Genomic DNA, 16766 nt, shown 5'->3' with positions numbered 1-16766 from the left:
CATCGCAACCAGGACTCCTCCTGCCGAGTGCTCTCTGCCAAGGAGCCGATTGACATTAACATCTTCCTTCCTCTGATACCTTTGGGGGCTGATACTTGCTGCCGGGGAGAGGCGTAAATGGAGAGTACCGCTGGGTTTAAGGAGGCCCAGAGGTCTGCTTTGCTCCCAGGGCGTCCCACCCCGCCTCCACTCCAGCCCAGTTCATGCGCTCTCGCCCCACCCCTGCTGCCGGCTGGACCTTGCCCAGGGTCGCCTGGTCCTCACTGGAATAATCCCAGCTGAACCTGCCCGGCCCCGCCCCTTTCCGGGCAGTGAATCCTGCCCCGAGGCTGTCCGAGGACGGAGAGTTACCATCTTCATACATAGGGACGGACCTGTCAACTGACAGACGGACGGAAGGTGGACAGGGCCCGATGGCCGTTCCTAGTGAGCCCTGCACAGGGCCTGGGGTGAGTGGCCCCATCTCACCCACCCTTCTTCCCCCCAGCCCCCAGAATGAGGATCCCCAGCCCAGAAAGCAAGGGCACCCGCTTTGCACCGCACGCACCCTATCACAGAAGAGGGAGGGCCTTTGGCCAAGCACCGGTTAAGGAGCTTCTGAGGACTCAAAGACCAAGCCAAACTCACTGCCACTGAGTCAATGGGATAGGAGAGGGCAGAACTGGGCCCCTGTGGGTTTCTGAGACTGTAACTCTCTAGGGAGTAGAAAGGCAGATCTGAGAGGCTGTGAGTTTCAAACTGCCGACCTTGCAGTCAGCAGCCCCACCATAACCCACTGCACAATCCGGGCTCCTCTTCCAAGGGTAGTGACTCCGTAGTTACATAAAGCTAGTGCTTCTCCTCCAGCCCCCACCCTCTCATACCCAGGGAACCCCTTCCTCTCTCATCCCAGGGTCTTAGCGAAGGGCTCTTGTGAGTGCAGGGGGGCTAGGAGGAGAGTAAGAGAATCTGTTGCACAGGATTTGGGGGGCCAGCTGGGCACAAAAATCGCAATAAGCCCCAAACCAAAGCCATTGCTGTCCAGTTGCCTCCTGTGAGTTTCTGAGGCAGTTCGGCAGGCCTTGCTTCCAAAGTGCTTCTGGGTAGACTTGACCCAACCTCGGGTTAAGAGTCAAGTGACTATCCATTGAGGGCCTTTTGGTGCCCAGGTGGTATTCTGGGTTGACCCACTGAATACAAACCTTCTCTCTCTAAGGAGCCCATGGGGCACAGTGGGTGAAGTATCTAAACCCACCCCCACCCCCCAGCTACTCTGCTGGCGAAAGATGAGGCGTCTGCTTCCATTAAGACTGACAGCCATGCAAACCCCAGGAAGCAGTTCTACTCTGTCTTATAGGATCAACTTGACGCAGTGGGATTCTCATTAACTCCCTTTTTTGCAAAGAAGGAAACTGAGGCACGACGTGGTTGGAAGTCACACACCTTGTAAGTGGCAGAGCCCAGAGGAGTGAGTGCAGGGGTCAGCGTAGGACAGTGCAGGGAGAACGCTTCAAGGTCAACTGCACTCCAGGGTCGAGAGGGTCAGGCTGACAGGGAGGCACAAAGCCTTCAAGCCCTGTGGTTTGGGAGCCAGAGGGCCCTGCTGGGAAGTCAGCTTCCTATTGGTGTGGTCCTCAAAGTGGTGGTTCTCATTTCTGTGCCTCAGTTTGCTTGTCTGTGAAATGGACACAGTAGCTCTTCCCTCCTAGAGTTGGCATAAGGATCCATTCATCAGAGCCTGGCTACCTGGGGCCAAATCCCAGCACACCCACTTTCCGGCTGAATGTCACTGAGCATGTCACTTGCCCTCTCTGGGCCCCAGACTGTTCGTGGACACAATTCAGATCAAAACAGCATCGACTGCAGTGCGCACTGCCGTGTGAATACGCAGTGTCCAAAAGGTGTCTGGCCCCTGGACAGGTGAGCATGTTACCTACTTTGTAAAGATCCCTTGCTATTCTCTCAGGTCTGGAACCAGACGGAGCCCGAGCCCACCACTGCACCCCTGCTGAACCTCTGCTTCCTGAGGACACTGGCGGTCTGGGTACCCCCCATGTACCTCTGGGTCCTCGGCCCCATCTACCTCGTCTACGTCCACCGCCATGACAGGGGCTACCTCCGGATGTCTCCTCTCTTCAAGACCAAACTGGTACTTGTCACCTCTGGGACCTTGTAGCCAGGCCGTGGGAAAGATGGGACAGCTGGAAACCCAAAGTAGATGTTCCTTCTGCCAAGGAGCAGGCCAGGGTGGGGACCCAAAGGGGCCCTCTTACCCAACCAGAGAGCAATTCCCCAGGGACAACAGAGAAAATGGGATAGAACAAGCTCCCCAAGCAGCTTGGGTGATTGTGAAAATGCAGCCCGTACCCAAGGCACACAAGCCGCCGTGGTCCCGGGCGGTTCTCAGCTCCCAACAGGCAGCCTGTGCACACGCCTCGGTTGTACAACGTGCTGTGCAGGTTGCCCTGGGGTCGACCTTTGGCACCTTTTAGCAACTAGGTGTTTCGTTTCATGCCTCCCCTCCAGCAGCACGCTGCAAAGCTATGATTTCAATTGTCCCACGAATCCTTTAAGAGCACTTTGGTGCCACAGTGGTGAAGCATTGGCTGCTAACCCAAAAGTCACCGGTGAAAACCCTCCCCCCACCCCACACACACACACCGGCCAGCCACCAGCTCCCGTGAGGATGACAGCCAGGAAAGCCGCCGGAGCCGGTCTGCCGTGTCACATGAGTCGGAATGAACATGACTGCACTCGGCAACTGCAACATGCATCTGTGTTCACATCTTAGAAAGTCCCGGCCTCCTAAACCGGGCCTGCTCTTCGTGGGGCCCTTCTCCTCCAAACATCTGCCATTGCTCGAGCGTCCATGCGTTCCTACACCCCAGTTTTTCCTGCTTCATTCCCTACCACTTACCGAGCAGTTGGCAAGCTTTCAAAAAGGGCTAACACCCATTGTGATTGAGTCCACTAACTCAGAGACCCCACAGGTCAGAGCAGATCTGCCCCCAAGAGGTGTCCCGGGCTGTAGCCTTTACAGACGCAGACTGCTGCATCTTCCTCCCCTCCAGTGGCCGGGAGGTTAAAGTGCAACCTGGAAAGTTCAGCAGCGGACCCCTGCACCACTGAGCCATCGGGGGCTCCTTCCTTAAAAGACTAGGGAGTCAATATTTGAGACCTAGTGAGCCGGCAGTTCTCAACAGCGGGAACCCACCCCTGCAAGGCTTTGTGCCTATAAAACTTCACTTAGGGACACGGAAACTGGAATGTCATGCCATCTCCACGCGTCCTGACCCATTATCTAACCAAAGCCAACCTCCCTGCCCTCCTGTGGCTCTTAGTGACCCTAAAAGACAGGGTAGAACTGGCCCCCGTGGGTTTCCGAAACTGTAACTCTCTATGGGCAGTAGAGTCTCGTCTTTCTCCTGCGGAGCAGGCTGGTGGCTTCAAACTGCTGACCTTGCAGTTAGCAGTCTAGCGCACGATTCACTGCGCCACCAGAATTCCTTGATATCTCTAGCTTTGTCTCTAGTGCCTCCCCCCCCCCCCCACTGTTTGTTAACACTCACCACTGTCCTTGGTCCACAGTTCATACAGATGGGGCCAGTGGGTGGCAGTTGGCAATTCCTGCTTTAAACTCGCTGGAAAAACAAATAAGCCAGTTGTCATTGACGTTGACCAGGGCCCTCGGCGACCTCTTGTGTGTCTGATTAGAACTGTCCCCCCGGGGCTTGTCAAGGCTAGAACCAGGCTTTTCTCTCGAGGCACCTCTGGGAGGATTTGAACTGTCAGCCTTTCCGTTTAGTAGCCAAGTATTTAACCCAGGGCCAGGCCATTCCGACTCACAGCAGGCCCTACAGGACAGAGTAGAATTGTCCCCTAAGGTGTCCGAAGCCACCAGCCATGTAGGAAGCAGGGCGACCACATCTTCAGCTAGCAGCCGAGTACTTCAACCAATGTGCCACCAGCGCTCCTTGACACCTGAAAAAGACCATTTCTGCCCGGTGCCTAAGGAACCCTAGTGGCGCTGTGAGATAGGCATTGGACTGCTAACCGAAAAGTCATCGGTCGGTTCAAATCCACCAGCAGTCTCTTGAGAGAAAGTTGAGGCTCTCTGGTCCCGTAAAGATTTACAGCCTCACAAACCGTCGGTGTGGTCGCTGTGAGCCCGGGGTGACTCGCTGACTGTGGGTTTGGTCTAGTTCTCCCCCTGCTCTGGCTTCTCTCCCCGACTCAGAGCAGACTTTCTCCCCCACCCCCTCTTTTGTTCAGAAGAAAGATCAGAATTTCCAAGAGGTGTTTAAAGGCTGCTAGTCCCACGGAGACTTGCTCCTGCACTAAAAAGGAGTGATTTTCACTCTGAGTAACTTCGTCTCAGGCTGATTCTCGTGCCTGCAGCCGCCTCGCCCAGGCCTGCTGAGGCTCCTCCTGCATCGTGGGAGCCCTTGAGTTGGCAAGGGCCCTGGCTCTACCTGAAATAAGCTCTGGAGCCCACGGTACCATTTCTGGAGCATTCCTTACCACGGTGCCACCACACTGGGGCCCCGCCACAAGCTGCCACCACCTGCCTTTGTACCCAGCAATCTTACCTGAGCCTCTCTCCCCAGGGGCTCGGCTCCATCCTGATAGTCCTGGGGGTCTCCAGCGTGGCTGTGTCACTTTGGAAAATCCAGCAGGGAACACCCCAGTCCCCGGAATTCCTAATTCACCCCACCGTCTGGCTCACCACCACAGTAAGACTGGCTTCAGTCTAGAGCAGCGGTTCTCAACCTGTGGGTCGAGACCCCTTTGGGGGTCGAAGGACCCTTTCACAGGGGTCACCCGATTCATAACAGTAGCAACATGACAGTGATGAAATAGCAACGAAAATAATGTTATGATTGGGGGTCACCACAATACGAGGAACTGTATGAAAGGGGCGTGGCATTAGGAAGGTTGAGAACCGCTGCTCTGGAGCCTGGCTTTCCCAGGGGTGGGGTAGGGGTGCTGCCCTGGTGGAGGTGGGCGGGGAGGGTGAGAGGAACGGCTCACCCCTGGCTCTCTCGTCCAGAGTTTTGCCCTGTTCATTGTGCACGTGGAGAGGAAGAAGGGAGTCCAGGCTTCTGGGGTGCTGTTCGGGTACTGGCTGCTGTGCTGCCTTTCGTTGGCCCTGAGTGTGGCCCAGCAGGCCTTGCAAGGGGTAAGTGGGGGCCTAGGCCACCTGGGGCAGCCAAGATGGTGAGTTCAGGCCTTGGGTCCCACCTCCTCTCCTTCTCTCTCTCTCAATTTGTTCTCTCTCTCTCTCTCTCTCTCTCTCTCTCTCTCTCTCTCTCTCTCTCTCTCCCTACACACACACACACACACACACACACACACACAGTCTCCTTTACTCTGGGACACGCCAGGGTACTCCCTCGCCTATAACTGCATGAACTGACCAAGGTTCTTGCTGTGTATCAAGTCCAAAGCCAAGTCCAAGGTCAACCAATGGATTGATTGAGAACGGAGCTCCCCACGCACGGTTTTCGGGGCATCGGACCTTTTGAAAATAGGTTCACCAGACCTAGGTGCCAAGGTGCTCTTGGGGGTCTGAAAAATTCAAATCACTAACAGGTTGTCTAGGTTACAGTCTTGAGATGCAATCCTCCCTGCAGAAACTTTGGGTTTGCTCTACAAGGCATGGAAGGTCATCAACTTTCCCTAACGTCAACTGAGTGTCAATGTGACTCCTCTCGAAGTACCTTCGCAGCAAATCTAGACCAGCGTTTGGCCGAGCACCGGGCACCAGAGCCGAGCCAAGTTGACACACACAGTGAACCATCACAAGGACCGGTCGTCTTGTGGATTTTTCACATCTACAAGCACACCCAGTCATCGGCTTTCCACATTCTCATCACAACCACTCCCAATGCACACCCCACTCACTGCCTCCCTTCACACATCTCCCAGGCACAGATCCCCGTACCATTGTTTCAAGTGGCAAATCCCTAGTTCACATTAACCCAAGCAAAGGAACGAATAAGGGCCTTTGTTTGCGCCTGCGTGTGGGATCTCCAGGGGGCCTTGGGGCATAGCTGGATCCCCGTGTCAAAATGGTACCAGGCCGTATGTGGCGAGCTCTGTCTGTCTCTCTGCTCTCCTTTTCGGTCAGCTTCACTGTCCAATGACGTGGCAAAAAGGGCCACGAGTAGCTTCAGATGTGTGCTCTACCGATGCAGCTCACCTGGTGGAAGGATCTCCTGGTGGTGCCAGCTCTTATTGGCTAGCGTGACAGCCTATGTCCATTCCTAAGCCAATCACAGTTGCCAGGGATTTCGAATGTACTTGTTGGCAAAGCCTGGGCCACCTACCGCCCTTGGAGTGGTGTCAGGTCCCCACCTGCATTAGTATGGAGAAAGAAAATGAGGCGCTTTATTCTGACAAAGGGGCCGCGATGGCCGGCATCTAGGGCAGCAGCAGCTCATGATTTGGGTCAGATCATCTGTGTGTCTTTGAACACGGTGCTACTGGTTCTCTAAGCCTCGGTTTCCCCATTAGGGCACAGGAGCATAACCCCAGGGTGGGGCCGGGGGGCTAGGACTTGGTGGATCAGTGCATGGAAGGACCCTGCGACATGGTCCAAAACAGAGTCATTGCTCCATCGACCAGCACATCCTTGTCCATAAACCAGGGACCACTGGCCACGGTGGGATGGAGATTGGGAGGCTAGGGCAGGGCTGGAATGGAAGAAGGGCTACTTTGATGGAACTTGGTGAAAGGCCAAGTGTCTCTGGGCAAATCCCAGGCGTGGCCTTAGCTCACCATGTGGACAAACAGCATGTGTGTTGGTCAGTCCAGATAGCCAGGAATGCCGGCAGACGGGTTTGTAGAGCCAGAGACCCCGCCGTGGCCATGATCCAACAGCAGACCCCCCCTTCTGCCTTGACCTCTCTTCCCCTGATGGGCGCCCTCTCCCACCTCCTCTCCGGATGAGCCTCAGCAGGCCGATTCTGCCGGCTAAGGCTCAGCAGAATCCCTGCCTTTTTTCCCACAGGGCTTCCAGAAGGACCCTTTCCACCACCTGTCCACCTACCTGAGTTTGATGCTAGTCCTGGTGCAGTTTGTTCTGTCCTGCCTGGCGGATCAACCCCCTTTCTTTTCTAAAGACCCCCCACAAACTGTAAGTCTCCAGGTCTCCAGCCCGGCACCTCCCCTGGCTCCTGTTCCAGGGGTGAACGAAGGGATTTGAACTTGAATTTCTACTCCAGTCCCTCCGTTTAACACAGTGGGCATTGAATATCTGCTCTAGGTCAAGTCCCCACACAGGGCTGGAAGATGAACACAGTGGACCGGGCAGGCCCAACAGCCCCATCACAAAGGCTCCACTCTGCCGAGGCCCCCGGTGCCCTTGGCGATGTGTAAATAAACAGCGTGCCTGCTCGCCAAGAGAACTTTGCTGTAAAACCAGGCAGTGGGCTGGATTTGGCTCTGGAGCCCGTTTCCCCGCCCCTGCTCCACCCCTCAGCTAGGTGCTGAGGGTCCTGTGAAGACTAAGCAGATAGGGTCCCTGGCCTCATGCTGCTGCAGGCTGTCCTTGACCCCACAATGACACACCCGAGGTGAGTGCCCTGCAAATGAATTCACAGTCCAGAGAGGAGCAACAGGTCACCCTGAGCTAGTCTGAGGACGCTCCCCCTGCACTGAGATCCTGACCGTAAAAGCCATCGAATCAGAGCCCTCACTGGCCGTCTGTTTTAGGATGACAGATGTCAGCTAATTTTAAGAATGGGTGCGGTGAAGCTTAAATTCCAAACACCCCGTTTACAAGGGCTGCAGATGAGATCCACTTGCAGACCAAGCCTCCATTGAACCCCTCCTGACCACCCACCCACCCACCAGGAACGTAAACAGGCTTGCCCCCATGCAGAGTGCATGGGGGGGTTTCCACAGCCCCCCATCACCAGACCAGGGAGGAGCACACTCAAGCCAGGGCTTGCCTGGCTGTACCTTTGATGGAGACTGCCCTATTAGGGTCCTCCCGTCATGAGTCGTGCCCTGCCAGCCTTGGTCAGAAGGCCCTGGACCGGTCTTGGAAGCGCTTCTGCCTGGCATCATGTCGAGCTCAAGCGCTCTCTCTGGCACCGTGTCCCGATCCTGGTCACATTCCCCTGTCTGTAGTCTCACATGTTGAACTGCTACCCATCCTGCCTGTGTGGCCGTGTCCTCTGCCCTCCCTCTATAAGCCCTTGGACACCATTACAACCTAGTGCTAAGGGTCTCCCTCCTCCAGATGATGTGTCTTCATCTTGTCTTTTTGAAACTTCATAAACGTTCTCCTTAAATTATATTTAAGAGGCGGGGCCTCCTTTGTCCCCTAAAATAGAGGCAGCGGGCTGGTGGCAGAGGCAGGGAAGTGGCTGCCCTTGTGACCCATTGAAGACGATCAGCAGGGCAGGCCCTGAGGACAGCTGACCCCACCACCACAGAGCTCACAGCGCGGCACGCGCTGGGGCCTTGGCCATGGTGTTGGCTCTGGTGCCTAGGGACCTACCTTGGATGGTGTCTCGACCCCAGTGTTAACATAGTTGGTCTCGGTACTTAGTTCTGACCCGGGGACACTGTCAGCACCGTGTCCCCATCCCTATTGGCTCTCCCTGCCAGGAAGTCTTGACCCCACGGTGTGCCCCTCAGAGCACCCCCACATGCCTTTGGGATGATAAGCTTAGAGCTCATACATCCTCTTTCCCTACCTTTCATTCCCCCAGCCAGACAGTGACCTTGGAATGGGAGACCCAGTCCTCCCCCGCTTCCCTGTCCTTGTTCTTTTCCAGAATCCATGTCCAGAGGCTGGGGCCTCCTTCCCCTCCAGGGTCATGTTCTGGTGGGTCTCTGGGTAAGTGCAGTGGTGGGGCCGGGGCTAGAATGTGTCCACATCTACCTGGGCCTGCTGCCCTCCTTCCTCGCCACAGCTCTCCCCAGCCTCATGCAGAGGTACCCCCAAACTGACAGGTGGGCCAGGCGTCGCCCACCAGCCTTGCTTAACTGCTGAGTCTGCCCTTTGCTGTTTTGCTCTGGGAACTTTGGGTAGCGGGTGAAGGTTTGCAGAGAAGATCCGTTTTCCATGCAACAATTGGTACAAATCTGCGTCAGGTCATTTGTTGCGATCCCCATGATGCACCTCACACCCCACTTCTTCCTCATCTCTCCTGTTCACATCCCCCTTCTTTCCTAACCCTTCTGTGTTAGGGCGGGTAGACTAGAGGGACAAATTCATAAACATGCATATGAAGATAAGAAAGAGGTTTCCATACAAGAGTAACTGAATATTGAGAAAACATCCCAGCCCAGTCCAGATCAAGTTCATAAGTCCAGTATTGGCCCATATGTCTGATACCAATCTATAAAGTCCTCTTCAGACTCATGAAATGCATGCAATGACAGGAAGTCTTGGGAATCCAGTGGCGTTGTAAGCATCTCAGCGGTGGCAGGGGTCTCCACGTGGCTTCTCCGGCTCCCAGGGCATGGAGTCTATCAGCGTAGTGCCATGTGTCTTGTCAGTAGAGCGTCTCCAAGGGAGTCAGCCAAGAGAGAGTGTGTCTCCTGCCTCCAAGGAGGAAATCCAGGAGTTCCCAGAATCCTCAGGAGAAGGCCATGCCCACACAGAGGCCTCACTGGCTATGACCCGATTGACAGACTAGACTCCATCCCTTCACTCTTAATCCTCTCAAGTCCCAAATTGACATCAGATGATGTAAGTTCCACACCTTGTAAACTGGGTCCTTGGATAAAGGCTGCCCTTTAGATCTTAAATCTTGATTATTCTTATAGGCCTGTTATTATCGACCTGGAATTGGCACCAAGGGGATGAGTTCAGCTCCAAGCCAGAAAAGTAGCTGAAGGCCAGAGTCTTGGGAGGTTCTGCCAGTATCTCCCCAGAACCTTCTCATGTGACCCCTTTCAGAGCAGTTGGTCATGGGAGCTGGGCTCCCTCTAGTTCTTTGGTTCTCAGAGTTGTGGAGACTGATGGTCACGATGGTCACGTCTCCCACTGGTCCATTGCATCTTCAGTTGTCTTCTTTCATCGGGACGGGGCAAGACCAACAGTTGCGACTTACATGGCTGCTCCCGAGGTTGTAAGACCCCACTCACTCTGAGCCTGTTTCCCCTCATCTATGAGATGAGCTGCAACGAGGGGATCAAACATAAGGACAGCGCCGAGCACAGTGTGGGACCGGGTGGGGTGTCCTTACGTTGTACCGGCTCAGTGGCTCCCAACGGCCACTCACAGTGATGAGTGGAGATCAATCCAGGTTCACATGAGGATGAACTAAAGTGATCTTGGTAAACTGAGCAAACCCAAACCTCTTGCTGTTGAGCTGATTTTGACTCCTGTTGAATGCTAGGGTAGACTGAGACGACCCAGCAGGTTGCCCAGGCTGCCATGTCTCTCTCCCGCTGAGAGGCTCGCGGGTTCAAACCAATGAGATCTTCCAGGGAGCAACTGTGGGCCTGACCCCCACCCACCCCTGCCTGGCTTGCTTGTAAACTGAGACCTACTCCCTGCCCATCAAGTCCACTCCTGGCTCCTAGCAACTCCACAGGGCAGGGTGGACTGGCCCAGGTAGATTTCCAAGACTAGAACTATTTATGGGACTAGAAAGCCTCATCTTTTCCCCTTAGAGCAGTTGATGGTTTTGAACTGCTGACCTTGCAGTTAGCAGCCCAACCCATAACCACGACACCACCCAGGCTCTTGTAAGCTGCGAAGTGTCTTCACGTGTCAGCTTTCATTTCACTGAGGGGACAGCAGAGGTGCAGAGAGAAGAGGCTGGCCCAGGGCCACAAGGCTACACAGAGAACTTGGGGAGCGGGGGGCAGATGGAAGAGGGGCTTCCTCCCCCTGATGACCCTCTTTTACAGGCTGGTCTGGAGAGGCTATAAGAAGCCGCTGGAACCCAAAGACCTCTGGGCACTTGGGAAAGAAAACTCCTCAGAAGAACTTGTTTCCCAGCTCGAAAGGGCGTGGACAAGGAGCCGGGCCAGGTGAGCACGTGGCGGCCAGGGCTCAGCCCGATGTTGGAGCCCCATTCCGGTCCTCACTTCACCCCCAGTCCTCCTCTGCATGCCCCTGTCCAGTCGGCAGCCCCCGCCCCCACCGGGCAGGCTCCACATCAGAGTGTTTTGCACGTTCCAACAGGAAGGTGATGAATGGAGAGTCTTTAAGGACAGGATTCCTGGTGGTGATTACAAGCTGGGCTGCTGCCCACAGGTCAGCTGTTCAAAACCCCCCAGCTGCTCCACAGGAGGAAATGGAGGCATTGTGCTCCTGTCTGGAGTTACAGTTAATGTCCCAGAAACCCACAGGGGCAGTTTGACCCTGTCCTAGAGGGCATCCATGCCATGGCAGCGAGTTTTCTTAAGGCGCCAGGAAGAAGTCATGCCCCAGGTGATGGGCAGGAGACCCAACTGAAGACCCGCTGTCATGGGGTCAATTCTGACAGAGTAGAACTGCCCCTTTGGGTTTCTGAGACTTGTAATCTTTACAGGAGCAAAAAGCCTCATATCTCTTCCACATAACCCACTCCACCACTGGGGCTCCTTCGGGCAGGAGACGGAGGGGTATTTAAGATTGGGGGTGGGGAATTGGGTGGTATGTAACCTGCAGCCGATAACTATTCTCAGTTTTCTCATCCGTTCCGTGGGAATTCCATGAGCTCTGGCTCATTGTCTGTGGGATGTGAAAAAAAGACAGTTCTCATCCCACAGATTCTTGGAGGGCGGAGAGCTCAGTAGGCTAGTTATTCCAAGGTTTGCACCCTCTTTCCAGGGCTCTGGAAACTCTGTTCATTCTTTTGTTTTGTCTTTCTACCATGTTTACTGATGATATCATTTCATTTCCTTTTTAAAATTAACGTGTTATTTATTATTCTGGGTGGTCCTATACACAACCAAACATACGTCCACTCACAATTTCTACCTGAACAGTTTAGTGACATGGGTTAGAGACTCCACACTGTCTACACCAATAGGGTGGCATCACCACCCATTTAGACCATAGAGACCCCGCAACATGCTCATCTGCACTTTGGCTTAGCTGTTGCCCCTTGGCACTCACGTAGCTAATCCTTTAAAACCGTGCTAGACTTGAGGCAAGCACGCATTTACCTTTTAGACTAAATGGTGGGTTGACGGTGGCTTTGTGGGATTGGTTGGGCTCAAGGTTTAAAGATTATTTATAGGCATTCAATTCGGGGGTTCCCCCCAGTCTCCAAGGAACCAGGAACTCTGGTTTCCATGTGAGCTTGAACTCCTGTTCCACACTTTACCTCCTTTTGATCAGGATCCATCTATTGGGTCCTTCACCGAAACATTCAGTAATGATAGCGGAGCACCACCATTTCTTCTGGTCCCGTGGTAATGGACCAGAGAGTTCCTAGTCAAAGGACAAGGAAACCTGCAGTCCACTTTCTTCTCCAATGCCCGGGTTTCCCTCTGCCTCTGCTGTCCCAGGCAAATGGAGACCAATTTTGGGATCTTGAGTCTTTGTTTGTAAGCTTTTAAGCCCCCAGGCACGACTTACCCAACCAGGAGGTCAGACAAAATCTCTCATTCTTGTCCTCTGGCACACTGACCATCTCGATGGGCTCCGCTGCGTCTGAGGACCCACTGTGTGAGCCACCAGTCTAGAGAAAAGGAGCCTTCAATGTCGACTGGGTAAATCCCTGGTTAAATGCTGCCCTGCCAGGGGGTAGGGACTGACCCTCGACCGCTTGACCTCACTGGACCTGTGTTTCAGGGGACTGAACAATCCCTTCGCTCTGTGGGAAGAAGAGTCCCAAGGTTCTTGGCATCCTTGGGATCTGCACACACTAGGATTTTGGTGTGCGTGTTCTGGATACCTGGATCCCAGACCTTAGATGGAAAAAGTAAGAGAGAAGGTGGACCGACGTTCTCGAGAAGCTAGCTAGAAAATCCCAGGGAAGGGTTGTGATTGGTCTGGCTTGAATCCTACGCCTCTCAGGAGCCAATCAGATGGCTGCAGGCAGGAGCAGGCGCCACATGATTGGCGGGCCACATGAGCCTGGAAGAAGGACGGATCCTGACGGAAGGGGGCGCTGTTTTCAAAGGAGGGAAGTGACATCACCAAAGACTCCCAGAGGTGGAATTGATCCCAAACTCAGCCGGGAGCTCGGGCGCCCTGCCCCCCGCCCCCCCTGCGGGCCCCTCTGGGCAGCCTGAGAGTTGGCGCCGGCGCAGTGGCGGCCGTGAGCTGGGCTTGGGTCAGACGGAAGCATTCTCCAGGACGTGGCTGAGGCTCCCACATGGAGTCGTGGGAAGCAATGAGGGCGAAAGGCAAAATGAGGCCAAGGGACACCCCGTCGGTCACTTCCCCGGCGGGCTGACCACACACAGGGAGGACTTTGGTTTTCTTTCTGAGAAATTTCTCAACCACCGAGGGAAGGGTGCCCACGGACCAGCCACCTGCTGGGCAAATCAGGTTCATGAGTCTGTTTGGTCCACCTGTGGTTTACTCTGATTATTGGGATTTAGTAAATTGTCAACATTTCAGGGTTGGGAGATTTCACCTGGAAAAAACAAACCAAAAAAATCTCTGAGGTTTCTGACCTGAAACAGATCTGGCAGCGCTGGCTGTCCTCTCTGGAGGCAGGAGGCAGGATCTGGATGGAGATCCTCACCTGTTTTTGTATTCTACCCCCACCCCCAGTAATACTAATGCTCTTACTCTCTGGTCCTTTGAATTTGTGAGGCCAGAGACCAATGGAGAGGGCTTCTCTGAGCTCCAGTCCTTGCCCTGCCGCTCACTGTGTGGCAGCTGTCCCCACCTCTCAGACCCTCAGCCTCTTCTTCAGTTTGGTGGAGTCTAGTGGCGAGATCAAGGGGAGCTGAAACTCTGCAGGAAAGGGCTAACGGCAGTACCTGCCCAGCGTCATTGGGTGTCAGAATTGGAAGGGACCCAGAGGGGTGACAGCACCACCCCAACCCACGGGACACCGTGGTACTCACCATCCCCTCGCCACCATGCCCCAACTCTGTGCTCTCTTCTCAGCTGCTTATGACGTGGAAGTGATTAGATTTAGGACCCACAATGCAGCGACATGTTTCTCAGAACAAAGAGCAAAGAAGTCCCATTCCCAAGTCCATCCACAGTTTCCGGGGTTAGGAGTCTGCACATATTTGCCCAGACAGGCAGCATGAAGAGTCAGAGGTACCTACAACCCCCTGGGGGGCAGTGTGGAGACCACTCCCAGAGCTGCTGCTCTGAGCCTTGTGTCTTCCGGCTCACCCTTCTGACCTGCAGTCACCTCAGCACACAGCGGCTGGTCCTTGCCCATGAATACGCGCAACTATACAGAAACTGAAGATCGTTCCTGGTTCCAGGCTGGGGAGGCGCAGAGGTTAAAGCACTCTGCTGCGGACCAAAAGGGCTGCTAACTGGCAGCTCCGAGGCTGGAACCCACCAGCCACTCACAACGAAGCTGTGTGCCCCCAGAAAGGTTGACAGTCTCAGAAACCTTACGGGGCAGCTCTACTCTGTCCTATGGGATTGCAATGGGTCAAAATTGACCCTGTGACAATGAGTGTGTGTGTGTGTGTGTGTGTGTGTGTGTACCAAAGGCGCAAGGTGTCTGAAAGGAGACTGCTTTGCTGGGGGAGCATTTGCGTTTCTGTGAGCGGTAAGAGAACATCTTGGGATAACGAAACAAAGGTGGTGCCCCCTTCAGAAAGCAGTAACCCGTGTGGCCGTGGCCGTGTGGTTGGGTGTGCCGGTGTGTGGGTTTACGTGGCTGTGTGGTTGGGTGTGCCACTATGTGGATTGTCACCAGTTAAAAAACGAGATGACAGTGGGTTTGCTCTGATAAGAAGAATGGGGTGGGGAGCAAGGCATTCCCTTGATGGGGAAAGGGACAGCTGACTGTCTGGTCCTACTGCTGTCAGGCAGTCGTCACCAGCAGGGGTACATAGACGGGTCTCTTCCTTTTTTAAGGCACTCCCAGGCGGCGGTATTTAGCTGGAAAAGAGGCAGCAGGGCAGAGGCCCCGGAGGCTGAGGCCTTCCTCAAGGAAGAAGGGAGCAAGAGGGGCCCCCTGCTGGCTGCCATGTGGCATGTGTACGGCTCTGCCTTCCTCCTGGGCACCCTCAGCCTGCTCATCAGTGACATCTTCAGGTTCACCGTACCCAAGCTCCTCAGGTGGGTTCACACCTCGGGGGTCCTGCTAAGGTCAGCGGCCCCTTCAAAGAGACCAGTGGGGCTTCAGCTCTGCTTCTGCCCTGCACCCGCTCTCTGTCTTCAGAGACTCTAAGCACAGGACACCAGCGGGAGGGTGTGAAGCGTCCAGAGGGAGGGGGAAATGAAATGGGTTGCCTCCAGCCTGATTGCATGGGTCCGCTTACCCTGGGTAACAAACAACCCCCAAACTCCGAGGCTTCAGACAACACATGTTTATGTCGTTCGCCTATGATGACCTGGGACAATATCTGGACTGGGCTCTGCTGCGCTGTTCTTCTGGCCCTGGCTGCGCCCACCCTTAGGTCAGTGGGCAGTTGGGTTGGCTGGAGCCTGGCTTTTTCTGAGGCCCCCTTCGCACATGGCTCAGCTTAGGCCTGCTACAATGTTGGCTTGGCAGAGCATTAAGCGATGGAGCCAACGCTGTCGCTCTCTTGGGCCTAGGCTTGCACCTGGCACATTGTCACTTCTACTAGATTCTGTTGGCCTCAGCTGGCCCACCCAAGCAGCCCAGATTGGAGGGGTGAGAAAGAGAAGCCCCAACTCTTAGTTTGAGGAGCTGCAAAGTCACATTGAAAGGAGATGTGCAGGGAAAGTTGGGAGGGGGGTGTCCTTGAAGTCATGTTAGCCAACGGTCTCCCACACTGACCCTCCACACAAGGCCAGGCTTCAGTAAGGGAACCTCTTACCAGCTGTGCCATCTCCCCTGCCCTCCCCCCAGCCTGTTCCTGGAGTTCATTGGGGACCCCAAGGCACCCGTCTGGAAGGGCTACCTCATGGTGGTGCTGCTGTTCCTCTGCGCCTGCCTGCAGACTCTGTTTGAGCAGCAGCACGTGTACAGGCTGAAGCTCCTGCAGATGCGACTGCGGGCGGCCATCACCGGGTTGGTGAACAGAAAGGTGAGCCCCCAAAGGGCAGAGCTCGGCCTTCCCTCCCACTTCACCCCCCATCGCTGTTTGCAGACAGAAGTGCCAGCTCGGAAGGGCAAGGCTGTTACCGCCTCAGTGGCTGAGAACACACTCGGACTTCAAGCTCATCACTCACCTCCCATTCAACCTTCTTAGTTGTTTGCGGAAGACCTTGCTTGATCGGACCCCTGGGGGCATCTCTGGCCTCCTCCCATCACATACTCATCGGAGCACACGGCCCAGACCACGCTTCCCTTCAGCTGGCAGCCAGGTGTCAGTGTGGCTCCCAAACCCAATGACCTGAGTCTGGACTAGAAGGCCTGCTGGTGACCCTGGCTCTGGGGCTCCCGGGTCCTTGGAAGCAAAGCCCATGAAGTCACCTCAGAAATGGGCTGCTGCGGGCTCTGAAAAGGAACCCGGGTGGTGCGGGGGGTTAAGCAGCAGGGGCACGACCTCAGAGGTGGGTGGTTCGAAGCCACCAGCCGTTCCCTGGGAGGAAGGTGAGACCGTCTGCTTTGTAAAGATGACGGCCGCGGGCACCCTCCTGGGCATTCTGCTCCGTCCTGGAGGCTTGCCATGAGTCGGCATCTACTCGCTGGCAGGGGGTTCGGGGAGGGGTCCGATGCACTTTAGTCAGGGTAGAGCCCGGACCATTCTGTGAGAGACTCATTCTC

At 55.1% G+C, this 16766-nt stretch overlaps 1 protein-coding gene across 3 annotated transcripts in view; it reads left to right on the top strand.

Moving 5' to 3' along the window:
* Positions 1 to 413: 413 nt before the first annotated feature.
* ABCC6 (ATP binding cassette subfamily C member 6) overlaps positions 414 to 16766 on the top strand; it is a 52267-nt gene continuing 35914 nt past the window's right edge. For all 3 annotated transcript variants that reach the window (XM_075528295.1, XM_075528294.1, XM_075528293.1), the window contains exons 1-10: positions 414 to 449; positions 1946 to 2128; positions 4587 to 4712; positions 5030 to 5158; positions 6992 to 7117; positions 8769 to 8830; positions 10858 to 10980; positions 14073 to 14081; positions 14945 to 15148; positions 15906 to 16083. In XM_075528295.1, the coding sequence (XP_075384410.1) occupies positions 414 to 449; positions 1946 to 2128; positions 4587 to 4712; positions 5030 to 5158; positions 6992 to 7117; positions 8769 to 8830; positions 10858 to 10980; positions 14073 to 14081; positions 14945 to 15148; positions 15906 to 16083 (1176 nt within the window). The remainder of the gene's footprint in view (positions 450 to 1945; positions 2129 to 4586; positions 4713 to 5029; positions 5159 to 6991; positions 7118 to 8768; positions 8831 to 10857; positions 10981 to 14072; positions 14082 to 14944; positions 15149 to 15905; positions 16084 to 16766) is intronic.

The sequence above is a fragment of the Tenrec ecaudatus genome, chromosome 12 (assembly GCF_050624435.1).
Source record: "Tenrec ecaudatus isolate mTenEca1 chromosome 12, mTenEca1.hap1, whole genome shotgun sequence".
In the NCBI taxonomy this organism is placed as follows: Eukaryota; Metazoa; Chordata; class Mammalia; order Afrosoricida; family Tenrecidae; genus Tenrec; species Tenrec ecaudatus.
The sequence above is the reverse complement of the archived record's forward strand: the minus strand, read 5'-3'. Positions and strand labels throughout refer to the sequence as shown.